Source organism: Oryzias melastigma, linkage group LG6 (assembly GCF_002922805.2).
Source record: "Oryzias melastigma strain HK-1 linkage group LG6, ASM292280v2, whole genome shotgun sequence".
Lineage (NCBI taxonomy): Eukaryota > Metazoa > Chordata > Actinopteri > Beloniformes > Adrianichthyidae > Oryzias > Oryzias melastigma.
In genome coordinates, this window is record NC_050517.1 from 8,474,153 (window position 1) to 8,486,848 (window position 12,696).

Below are 12,696 nucleotides of genomic sequence, written 5' to 3' on the forward strand. Positions count from 1 at the left end.
AAGAATGGTGTGTTGGCAGGCTGGAGCGCGCGCCCTGTCCATCATTTAACGGGAAAGACGCACCGTGAATCTGCGCAATCTGTGTGTGCTCCTCGTGCGGGTGTGCGCTTTTGTTCCACATAGCAGAAATGTGACAGAAACTGGTTTATTACATTTTAAAAAAATGTTAGATAAATCAATTAACATAAATGTGAAAGATTGAATTGTGAGTCTAAATTGACAAATTTGAAATAATATTCTGGTCCATTGACATCCACTCGTTGTGAGTGGACTGCGCACGTGGAAATCTGACCTCCGACTCTTGACAGCTCCTGACGAGGCCGCTGTGCGTCTGGAGTAGGCAACTGGGATTAAACATGATGTCATGCAAAGCCACAAAGGAACCTGGGATTTACCAACTTCTTCCCAGTTGAGCAGGAGCCCTGACAAGTAAAGAACAGCCTCCCCTCGTTCCGCCGCCACGAGCGCCGAGAAGAATTGAGCAAATTATTTACCTTCCAGCCTCCTTCCCGGACGGTAACGATCAGCAAGGTCTCGACTCTCCACACGCAATTATCGAACGAGTGAAGGCCTCCCTGAGAGCCGTCAATAGGGAGAGGAGCGGAGCGGAGATTTGGAGGAGGGTGGGGGTCTCCGGCACACATGCCCTTTTTTTGTGGACCTGTAAGGAGCAGCACCGACCCCAAGCCTCTCTCTAGGACTGTGTTGCTGTAGTTTTCTAAAAGCTGTTGATGCGGAGGTGATGGACGGTTCTTTCTGTCGCCCAGCGGGGGTCCTCGGTTCCCCCCTGGCTTCTGGGAGCCAGCCCGCGGGCTCAGACATCCTCAGCAAGCCTCTGTCTTTTTCCATCGACCGGATTATGGCCAGGACACCCGAACCCAGGTCGATTCCGCTTCCAACCTGGTACCAGCCCGCTCCCGCGGGAAAACCCGACGCCTCGCTCCACTGTATGATTCCACTGGTGCCGCTCGGATACGAAACGGGGCACCGGTTCAGCATCCCCGCTCTGGAGGGGGGGCACTTTGACGCCTGCTCTCTGCCGGCTTCTGCGGAGATTCTCGGGTTCGGACTGAGCCAGCAAGAGGACTCCTCAGTGAGCCAGACCATCGGCCAGTACAAACTCTTCCGACCCCGGGTCGTGAACCAGTCGTCCTTCTCCGCCATGGGGACGGTGTGCTACCTGAACTGCAGCGGGGACGGCGGCGCCTGCGCGCACACGGCCGGGCTGGTCAACCTGCACCCGATGGCGTCCTACCTGCTGAGCGCCCGCCACAAAGCCCTCATGGTGGAGAAGAGCAAAGCCAGCCTGCAGCCCGAGCGCTTCTCGGTGTCTCAGCACTTCAAGGAGATGTCGCAGAGCCACATCCAGAACTACATGAAGGAGCGGGACCAGATGCTCACGGAGAAAATGTTTAAGGGCTCCGCGGCGGCTGTGCGCCTCAGCGCCTCGTGCCACAACAGTAAACCCAAAGTGTTCACCTGCGAGGTCTGCGGGAAGGTGAGCGTCTGCGCGCGCGAGGACACCCTCACTATTTCATTCTTTCATTCTGTTGTCAACAACTTCATCATAATTATGCATAAACAACAGCATCAAAACAACAACAAAAATACGGCATTTATATTGAATAATTGATTATTTTTTTGTTGTAATTAATGCTTCAGAAATGATTTTATTTCTGAAAATAATTGACTTTTATGATTTGGTGATTTATTCTTGCAGGTGTTTAACGCGCATTACAATCTGACTCGCCACATGCCCGTGCACACAGGCGCGCGGCCTTTCGTCTGCAAAGTCTGCGGGAAAGGTTTCCGCCAGGCGAGCACGCTGTGCAGGCACAAGATCATCCACACTCAGGTGAGACTGACGCAAACATTTGCGCAACGCACGGAAAGAATCATGTAGAATTTGTAACCTTTAAATTAAACCATGTTGGTCTGCATGGATCGTCTTATTGTGCGTGATATGGGTGTAGAATTCAGTCAGGTGTTTATTTCATGTATTTTAAATATCTGATAAATTTTCTTAATAATTTTTTTCTGAAAACATTTTATAGGAAAAGCCTCACAAATGTAACCAGTGTGGAAAAGCCTTCAACCGGAGTTCCACCTTAAATACGCACACACGCATCCATGCGGGATACAAACCTTTTGTGTGTGAGTTTTGCGGGAAAGGATTCCATCAAAAAGGTGAGGCCAAAATGTTAAAAAAAATATTATTATCATTATTTCGATTAAAATGTTTATTCCATTTTATTGTTATAGTGCAACAATACCAATTCTATATTTGGAGTAATTTGATTTGTATTTATTTGGTTTATGGCATTGAATTATTACAATACTAACTAATTTAAAAAATACTGCATATAATTGACAAACTGCATAAAGTAAAAAGTTAAGCTAAAAATGGCTACATTTTAAATAAAAAAGCATATTTGACTGATGACAATCTATTTTCTCTCTTTTTTAAGGGCAGGGATAACCAGTTTAATTTAGTCTGTTTAGTCTATTTTTTATGACTAATTTTCTGCATCTGTAAAATTACCAGAATTAAGCCTAATGAGGCAAATTTTCTTTGTGATTTTGGGCTATATGACTGAAATTGAATTAAAATTTAATAAAATCTTTTAATAAAAGCTGTCATAAATCATGACACGTTCATTTTAAATTAACATGATACTGAAATGTTTTCTTTAAAAATGACTTTTTATTTATTAAAAATTGTTAAAGATATGATGTTTTGTAATATTATTACAGAAATCAATTAAATCTAACCTGAAAAATGTGATGTTCACTGTAAAAAAGTGAAACTGGATCAATTAACAAAAGCTCTTTTTTTGTTACATTTTAAAACATTGTATTTAAATCAGATTAAATTTTAAGTGAACTCACAATTTTAATTTAATCAAAACTAATAATTTAAATGTAGAAAAATTACACAATTTTTGTTAATTTATTCAAAGTTTCACTTTTTTAATGTACGTAACTGTAAAATCTTATTTTCAGTTTGCTGTATTTATTTTTATGTCTAATTTACTTTTTGCAGGGAATTACAAGAATCACAAGTTGACCCACAGTGGGGAAAAACAGTTTAAATGCTCCATCTGCAGCAAGGCTTTCCATCAGGTCTACAACCTCACCTTCCACATGCACACGCACAACGACAAGAAGCCCTTTACCTGCCCCACCTGTGGCAAAGGTTTCTGCAGGAACTTTGATCTGAAGAAGCATGTCAGGAAGCTGCACGACCCCGCCGGCGCACAGTCGCCCCTGGAGTCTTAAGGGACCCGGACTATGTCTCAATCGTCCCCCTGTCGCCCGTCAGAGAAGTGTGTCCTCCAACGTGTGAAAAGTAAACCCTGCAGGTGTCAGAAAAAAGGGTTCATAAATCTCATATTTAATTTTGTGCATTTTATCTGATTAATTAAGATGGGTATTGTAAAGTATTTAAACCCCAATTCTTTCATTTTGAAACATTTCTCCCAATAATTGTTTTTGTTTTTTTGCACACTTATTAAACCCTTGAGCCATTTTACAGAATTTACGACAATCTTACACATTTTTCCCGCTATTGTAGTATTTTTAAATCTTTTCAATTACATCATAAATGTATTTCAGTGACTACATTGATATGTATTCCGAATATTATAAATAAAAATTATAATATTCACAATCTTTCAAGAATATTGGAGTAACACACCATCAGTAGCGCTGATATCACAACGGTGACTTTTTGTCAACAAGCCTAAAAAAATAACAAAAAAAATTGTGAACATTTTTTATATTTTTACATAATTTTTTTCAAAAAAAAAATGAAGTAAGAAAATATTTCGGTAGCATATAAGTGAGGGCTTGAAACCCACTTGTATTCATGTCATGAAAAGATCTCTGAAAGTGCTAGAAAATTTGACTCCAATGGTGCAAACATTGTGTTTTTTATGTGGTTATATATTCTTGACGACATTAACACATCTTGTTTATTTTATCCTTCTGGATTATTGGCGACATGAAGCCAAAATATAGTTTATACATGCAGTAGTTTGTGCAGGATATAAGATTGGCGTGTGTATTCCTGGTCAGTTAACCCTTTAATACTGGAGCTCCAGTGTTTATGTTCTTTAATTTATTGTCATTTTTCAACCGTTAACACGATCAACGTCATTCCAGTAGATTTTAATCTACTGGAATGACGTTGATCCTGATAAAGGTTGAAAGTTACTTTATGGTAAAGACTTTGTGTTTGAGCGTCACCGACAACGCCTCAGGTGTTAAAGGGTTAATATGATGCACAGCACTGCAAAAAGAAAACCCTCTGATATTGGGATCTGCACCTTAAGGAGAATAATGTTTAATCTGCAGAATGATAGATACTGAAAATGTTCTTCTAAGCATCAGCTTATGAAACTAAAGAGTATTCATGTTATTGTCAATAGTGCCAAATTAAAGACAGATTTAATCAAGACATTTCTGAATTTCTAACACTTTAAGGAAACCTTTTGTAGTGCTTTAACTATCTGGAAACACAAGTTTTTAAACTTATACTATAGTTTACAATGAAAGATTCACCTCTGATCTGCTGACCTGTCAGTATTAGGGCTGGTATTGATAATAATTTCCAGAAACAATTCAATTTAATTCACAAGAACCTTAATTTTTTTTCTGATTCTTTCGACCCTCTCAGTTAAATTTGATACAATTTATTTTTTGAGTTTACACATTTGTTTAGAAATACATTAATAATCCGATACAGTTCACATGCTGCAAAGTTCATTAGTGAAATAAATGAGATTTTTAATAGCATACAGTGTTACATGATTTCTCAAAAGGAGGAGCTTCAACAAAAATGTTCAGATCATTAACATTGTAAACATGATTTTTCTTCTTCTCCTGGAGGGCGTTTCAATTTGGCCACTAGGTGGTGATCAAGCTATGGTAGCACACTTTTTTCCAGAAGAATAAGCAAAGAATGAGCATTAAATGGCAAAAAAAAAACCCTGTGCTTTAGACTCCAAATGTTTTTTTTTTAAATATTTCCTTACAAGAGTTTGGAAAATTCATGCCTGTGAGTTTATAAAGATGTTAATTTAGTCAGAAATGTATGTTTGGGTCACCCGAGCGTTAGCATTAGCCATCCTATGGGAAATCCCCTTAAACGTTAGCATCAAGCTAGCAGATTTTAGCTTTATGTGCTAAATCGATCTACATATTTATGAATCGATTATTTATCTTTCACGCTTACATCGATTCAAATCAATTAATCAGTTTTATCAACCCAGCCCTATCAGTAAGCATCGCTCAGACATTTAGGCTAACTGGTTTTGGCTTGTGACACGATCAGTCCTCTAATTTGTCATCTTAAATCATCGATCTGTCCATAAATTTCTTAAACCTGATCGTGAAATGTAAGACATCAGAGATCGAAGATCTGACTAGTATGAAACAGTAAGGACAGTTTTTTGTGTGTTATTATTATTATTAATTAAAATGGTAACAACATTTCAAAATTCAAGTTTTACTGCCGTCTTATTTTTGTATTTCCGCGGAAAAAAAAACGACAACATAAGCACCAAACATTTATTAAACATCAAACGTTTACCCTTCAAGGGACACCGTTGCTAATAATATTATACTTCTGAAATGATGTATTTGAGTTTGTTTTTTCTAAAATAAAATGAGATGCTTAACAAAGTTGGGGAGCTTTTAAATGTCAGTAAAAACAGCAAAAATGGCAGCACAGACTTGTGATATGAGCAATCACACAGGATGGGAGTGTCGATACTAAGGTTTCCAAGTATCGATTACCATATATCACCAACTTGGGTATTGAGTAAAGTATCAATTTCAAGTTAATAAACAAGAATATAAAAGTGTGTGTGTTGTTTCTGGGTATTTTTTGGTTAATAGGTGAGCTCCTCCAGTGTTTTGTGTGGAAACTCCCCCAACTCACAGAGTATTGAACCGTTCCATCAGTCATGTGACCAGAAGAGACACAAGATGCGCCTCTACCTTATTCAGTTTCCCGGGGAGGATCGTGGCAGGAGTTTGACACTTGAGTTTTAGCTTCTCAGAGAAATCATACAGCAAACGGTGATGAATATGTTGAAATCCGCAGATACATGGAAGAAAATGAGGAAAAAAAGGGCATTGCAACTGTTGAGTGAAGTGGCAAATACATATCTCAGAACTGTTGCTACAGCAAAGAGGCTGTTTTCTAAGACTTTAGAGATAATTAGCCAGAAACACAATTGTTTCAAACACAAAAATGTTAAAATGTTGCTGTTAATGAACACCAATCTGGAGCTATAAAGACAGTGTGCACTTTTTTGTTCTCTTTTTATTTATTCATATTTATGTTAACACATTTTTCTAAGTTTTGTATTTCAAACCTTGCACAATAAAGTTATTATCTAGACTGTCTTTGGTGGATTTTTTTTGACAACTAATTAATATGCTTAAGAAAATAGAATATCTATAAATTGGCACTATGTGACAAGAAGTGTAAACATTGAACCTGTTACTTTAGATTCAAAATTTTAATTTGAAAAAACTAAGAATGTAAATGTAACACATTACAGAACTTTTGTTAATTGATCCAATGTTTCACTTATTTCACACGGAATAACCAATCTGTTTTTCATTTTTTTAGATTAAAAAGTAGGGCTGTGAACATTAACACGTTAACGCATGTGATTAATCAGCCAGGATTAACTCATTAATATTCATTAACTCAAAGTAATTGCACCTTAATTGCTTTGCTTCACCAATTTAGGTTTTGTTCAAAAGCTGCAAATTGTCATAAAAAGTATCTAGTAAAACATTGTGATTAATCTCAACACAAAAGTGTGATTGATCTGATTTTTAAAAAATTGATTGACAGCCTTAATTAAAAATAAATGTTCTAAATGTACGGTTTTGCGTGTGATTTTATATTGTGATTATTTGGAGGTAAAAAGTGGTCAGCAAATACTGTAACATAAAAAGGTAATTGTGATTAATCATGATTAATTTTTTTCCAGGTTTGCGATTAATTTTTTTTAATCGATTCATGGCTCTAATAAAAAGATAACTTTAGAATATTAAAATCTATGTATAGAATCAAACTTTGGTGAATAAGATGACCAATGTGAACGACTGGAGAGAAGGGTGCAATAAGTTAAAAATAATTGTGTAACAAAAAGCAACACAACTGATAAGTATGTTTGTGCATAGCTCTGGGAAAGGTATTTTAAACATAGCTCTAGTAAATGTGGAATTTTCTTCTGTGAAGAATGTAAATCATCATTTGAATGATTGAGTTTAGGTAAACACAGTCTAAGTTCTGCATTCAGATTCTGAAAATCTAATTAATTCACACCTCTTCAGCACAGACATACAGTACATCAAACATATTGTGTTCTTTAATTTCTTCAAGCTTTCAAAAATAACTAGGGTACGTTAAAATTAATTGTGCGTCAAAAGCTGGAGGAATTGTAAAACCTTTAATTGGCTTGTCGTAAAAATATATCATAACAAGATGTGAGATTTTAGCAGAAGTTGAGGTGAAATGTTGCAGGAAAAAAGGCTGTTAGTCCAGATGACATGATTCAATTTAAAGATACCATCTGGATAAATGAGAACATTGGTTGACATAAAAGGTCTTAGGCTATGCCAAAGTACACTCTGAAGAGGAATCTTTGCAGTTTCACAAAAAATTTGAACAATTTCCATTTATAAAAGAGCAGAAAAGCATTCTTTATTCTGAAAAAAAGAAACGGCTCATTTCTCTACTACCAAATCAAAGAGAAAAGTCTTAATTTAAACTTCTTAATTTATATTCGCTTTTGCAATTCTGCTACAAAAAGAATGAAGTATGTTCAGGTTATTGCCACAGAAAGCCTCTTTCACTAAATAATTTAGATTCTCGTGAATGTGAGTGACAGTAGTGGAGGTTACGCTGGCTGTCAAGGTGGAAGGAAGACATTCACCAAACAATTAATGTCCAGCACATTGTCACAATGTCAATGAAATGTGCCACACATTCCCCTACGGAGTCACAGACGGTCAAACAATTGCTGAGTCAGTAAAGACGTGTAACTGTGGGAGGATTTCATACTCATGGATCTCTGTTGGTTAGTTGTGTTTACCAGACAGAAAATAGTAAATTATCATGTGAGACAGTGTGTGTAGATTCAGGGATCTGTTGAAATAAGGCACAGTGAACACACACAATGAGCCGGACTTGACTCCTGAATACTGATGAGTCATTGCATGTGTGATGCCATCCAAAGTCCTCCCTTTGATAATGCTCACCAACTTAGGAAGGTGTCTTTGTGGCACAATTTCCTGTTTCACTGTTCCTCGTGCATCTAATCTCCCATGGCGACAAACTCCTTCTGATTTGTGTGACTTCAAGCTTTTGAGAGGCATCTCAGCATTGCATTCCTCCCATGTGAAACCAATCCGGTGGGACCACAGGAGGCCTCAAAGTCATTTACAAAGACAACCTGACCTCTGGAGGTCTTTCATCCTCCGAATTGTCAGTTTTACTCGATTTGAATCCCGTTGACAAACCAGTGAAGTTGATATTCTGTAAAGAGTAGCAATTAAATTTATCCTGAAGCCACCCAAGCGTTGAAAGCAGGCATGTGGTCGTCTGCCACCTGACGAGATGACCCCCCTGCCTCCAAAGCAGACTAAGAGCAGCTTTTGTCCGTTTCACAAACACGCCTGGACTCAGGGAGAGCCTAATGGAAAGAGCAGCGTATTTGTGAATTTTCCTACAAACCAAGCATATTCCAAATTAAATGGCATACAATACAAACTGTAGATTTTCTCGTGTGGCAGATATATTAGAATGAAACCAAATTATTCTTGGGGTCAACTCAAGTAAACCAGTCTCCTGCAATGGTGGATCAGTCTGTATATTTGTATCAGGGTCCTGAATGTTTAATACCTCAGATACATATTTAAAGCTCTGCATTTTACACTTTAAATTGTTGCACCACATTTATTTTTTGTGATCAGACAGCAGAATAACAAACTGGCCAGTCTCTGGAACAAGATGTGTGATCGCCCTCTGGTGGTGCTGGTTTGGAACTGGACTCATTATATACAAGGATTGAAACAGACCATAAAATAGGCCAATTTTCATTTAAAAACTCGCATACTTCCAACCAGAGACCTATCTGAAAATAATGTATATTGTATTTTTTAATGTTTGCAATTGTGACCTTAGCAAATTTTCCTTCATTGAACAATTTGAACAGTTGTGTTTGAGAAGCGCTTATGGAACATGACTGAAGGATCTCCCTTCCTATTTTTAAAACCCTTTTTGCCCCTTTTTTGCACAGAAAGGAGAGTTGAGCCTCTTTGCATTGTGTTGACTGTAGGAGAAAACTAAAAGATAACACTGGCAAAATCCTCCGGCGAACACAAATCATCAAAATAACACACTTATTTGAACAAAATAAAAATCAAAGAGTTCCTGTTGCTCCTGGAAAGTTATGTCTTTCCAACAACTGATACTGAGCTGTGAGCAGGGCCGGCCCTGGGCATAGGCCACCGAGGCGGCCGCCTAGCTAGAGGTGTGCCAAATTGCAATGATTTTTTTTTTGTTTTAAAGTTTGACACACCACTCATTTTGTGTAAAATTTAGAAATAAAAGTAATAATTAATCATAAATATGATAAACATAAACATATAAAGTTTGACATAATCAATAATTTTGCCAGGTGCAGCCGCTGTCTAACCTAGGTGGGGGAGGAGGAGGGGCGTGTTGCTCCTAGTACATCTTTAAACTTTAAGAATAAAAAATCAGCAAAACCAGCAACAAGGGACAACTTTGAGGTCAAAATAGGAAAGGAAGTTGAGGAAAACGTGGACTCAAGGCAGAGGTTTGTTTGTTTTATTTACATTCGATTGCTTGGACCCCCCCAATTTGTCGAAAAATACTCTTGTTTTTGGTCAGAAAAGAAGAATTTAACTGGTGATCTAGTTTTTTTTATCATATTTTAATTTTTTTCTCTATTTTAAACCCTTAGCAATGGAAATCGTTAAACCTTGAACGCTGGAGAAGCCTGTCAAAAGATCTACCATATCAATGTCATTGCATTGCAGGGGTTTGTGTTCTGGCTTAAGAGAAGTTATATTATTTAGTAGTTGTTATTTAATTGTTATTTAGTTGTTATTTAATTCTTAATAATTGAAATAAATGAATACTTATTTGAATATATTCAAGGCGTAGCTGGAAAGTCACGTCTCGCCTGTGGCGCCATGCGCCCAGGGCCGGGGCTGGCTGTCAAAACCTTCTGTGAAGACGAAACTAAAATAAAATGACATTTTCTTCTAAAGAGTTTTTTCTCAAAAGGTTATGATTGGATCATATAGGATATAGATGTATAGATAAAGGTGGTTTTGACTGCATCATGCCTCCTTCTGCAATATTCAAATATGTCTCCTTTCTTAAAATATTAAATATTTTTTTTCTAATTTCTGTTTGTATTTTTATTTAGGATTCTTGTTCAAGTGTTGTTGTTTTTTACTACTGTAATAATCCTGACTTGAGAGCTGCCAAAGAAAAATTTCAATGTACCTGTTTCTGAACCTGAAGTTCCATGAATCTGTTTATATTAAGGTGAATGAATATTGCTTTTTGATTTTAGTATCATTTGCAGTCATACTAATCTGGTGGATCACATGTTTGTGGGCGGAGACATTTTGAGTTATGATAACTCACTGTTGATTTTGCACCTGTGAGTTAGAGGGGAGAGGGTGAGCTGGGCTGACACATTTTTTGTTGACTGCTTTTTTGTCACTTTTTGCCCATTTTTGTGTCTTTTTCTTTTGCTTACAATAAACCAGTGATGCTGTTGATTAAATTACCTTTTTTCATTGATTAAAAGGCTCAAAGCATGACCCAATTCAAGTCCCTTTGTTTGTGGTCAGAACCTTTAACGTGTACTATAAACTCATTAGACTCAAAAGTGTATTTATTTCCATAACTCCATTCAGAAATGTAACTTGCCTCACCAGTGTTGGAGCTTAATTCCCTTTACTCCCATCAGAAAACAGAGCATTGAACCACTGGTCTACTGTCCAGTCCTTCTCCTCCTTGGCCCAGTGGAGATGTTTCCTTCATAAGTCCAGGCTCAGAAGTGTCTTGATACGAGGAACCCAACAGTTGTACTCCATCTCCTGAATGTGGAGTTTTTTAAGCTGCTCCTCCACCTCATTCCACTCTTTCTGGGTGTCTGTAGATTCTTGAATCTTGAAGTTTTATGAACTTTGTTACTAACCCACTTTATGGAGACGATCAATGATGGTCTCATGACTAGTTGCTAAGCTTGAAATCTTCCCCATATTAAACTGAAGTGAGACAATTGAACCAAAATGGAATAATTTAATGACATGTGGGGAACCTTTGCAGGAGCTTTGAGTTTAGCCTGAAAGATTAATTTCCTGCAAAATGTCTTCACAGTATTCTGTTTTTCTGAAATCCTTTTTTTGTGGGTTTTATGAAGTGGAATGTCAATTTAAAATAAATAAATAATAAATAAAAACTTGAAATCAATTGAACAATGTCCCTGAATCTTTCTAAGAAAGTAAATTTTTTGAATGGAATTATGAAAAATAAAATTGATATTCTATTTTTTTGGAAAGTGTCTGTGTTTATGTTTCTGTCATAGTGTGTGACTTTCTTTCTTTTATTTAGTTATGATTTCAGTGAGAAGGTAGCTTGTTTGAGGCCTCTTTTGTTTACCTCTGTTGCTTTTCTCAAAAGTATCTCTTGCTTTTTCTCGTAAGAATACAAAATAGTCTTACTTAGAGGGGTTAGGTGTCCATCCATCATCTTCCATTCATCCAAGATTGAGTTGGTTGCAGGAGCAGCAGTCTAAGCAAAGATGCCCAGACTTCCCTCTCACCGGCCACTTCCTCCAGCTCATCTGAGGGATTCAGAGGCCTTCCCAGGCCAGCCGAGAGACATAGTCTCTCCAGCGTGTCCTGGGTCTTCCCCGGGGCCTCCTCCCAGTGGGAGATGCCCGGAACACCTCACCAGGGAGGTGTCCAGGAGGCATCCGGACCAGATGCCTGAGCCACCTCAACTGGCTCCTCCCAATATGGAGAAGCGGTTCTACTCCGAACTCTCTCCGGATGACCGAGCTTTCACCCTATCTCTAAGGGAGCGCCCAGCCACCCTTTGGAGAAAACTAATTCCAGTCGCTTGTAGTCGGGATCTTGTTCTTTAGATCATGAACCAGAGCTTAGTACACATGAGTACTGGAACAAAGATCAACCAGTAAACCCCAAGACACCTAAACTCCTCCACCCACCCAGAGAGGACAAACTACCTTTCTCCAGTCATGAACCACCCACCCAGGGGCTAAGTGAGCGAGCTCCGCCAACCTGGTGTAGTGGGTGCAGTTGCTCCAGCCCCATGAGCCCTCTGACAGACTGCCGACCTATACAGAGCATACCCCAACTTTGCCCAACAGCAGCTGGGACAGTCTCCTGCAACCCCAGGGTCATAAAAGGGATACATGGGAAATGGATGGAAGTTCAGGATGAGAACTCTCCCATCGATCCACTGTATTCAATTTGTATTCTACTAGCTGATCAAGTCACTGAAAACATAATATCATTGCAAGGCTGCTTTTCTGCACTTCAGAATGCACTGAAGTTCACTAATTGCCATAAATGTTAAAGAGTTAGCATAACTAAAAC

The 12,696-nt window shown here is 38.2% G+C and overlaps 1 protein-coding gene across 1 annotated transcript; it reads left to right on the forward strand.

The window, feature by feature from the left end:
- Positions 1–340: 340 nt before the first annotated feature.
- Positions 341–4,788, forward strand: fezf1 (FEZ family zinc finger 1). Its single transcript, XM_024264330.2, has 4 exons — positions 341–1,498; positions 1,721–1,855; positions 2,055–2,187; positions 3,044–4,788. Exons 1-4 carry the CDS (start codon positions 743–745, stop codon positions 3,277–3,279), a joined length of 1,260 nt encoding a protein of 419 aa, XP_024120098.1. The 5' UTR covers positions 341–742; the 3' UTR covers positions 3,280–4,788.
- The last annotated feature ends 7,908 nt before the right edge of the window (positions 4,789–12,696 follow it).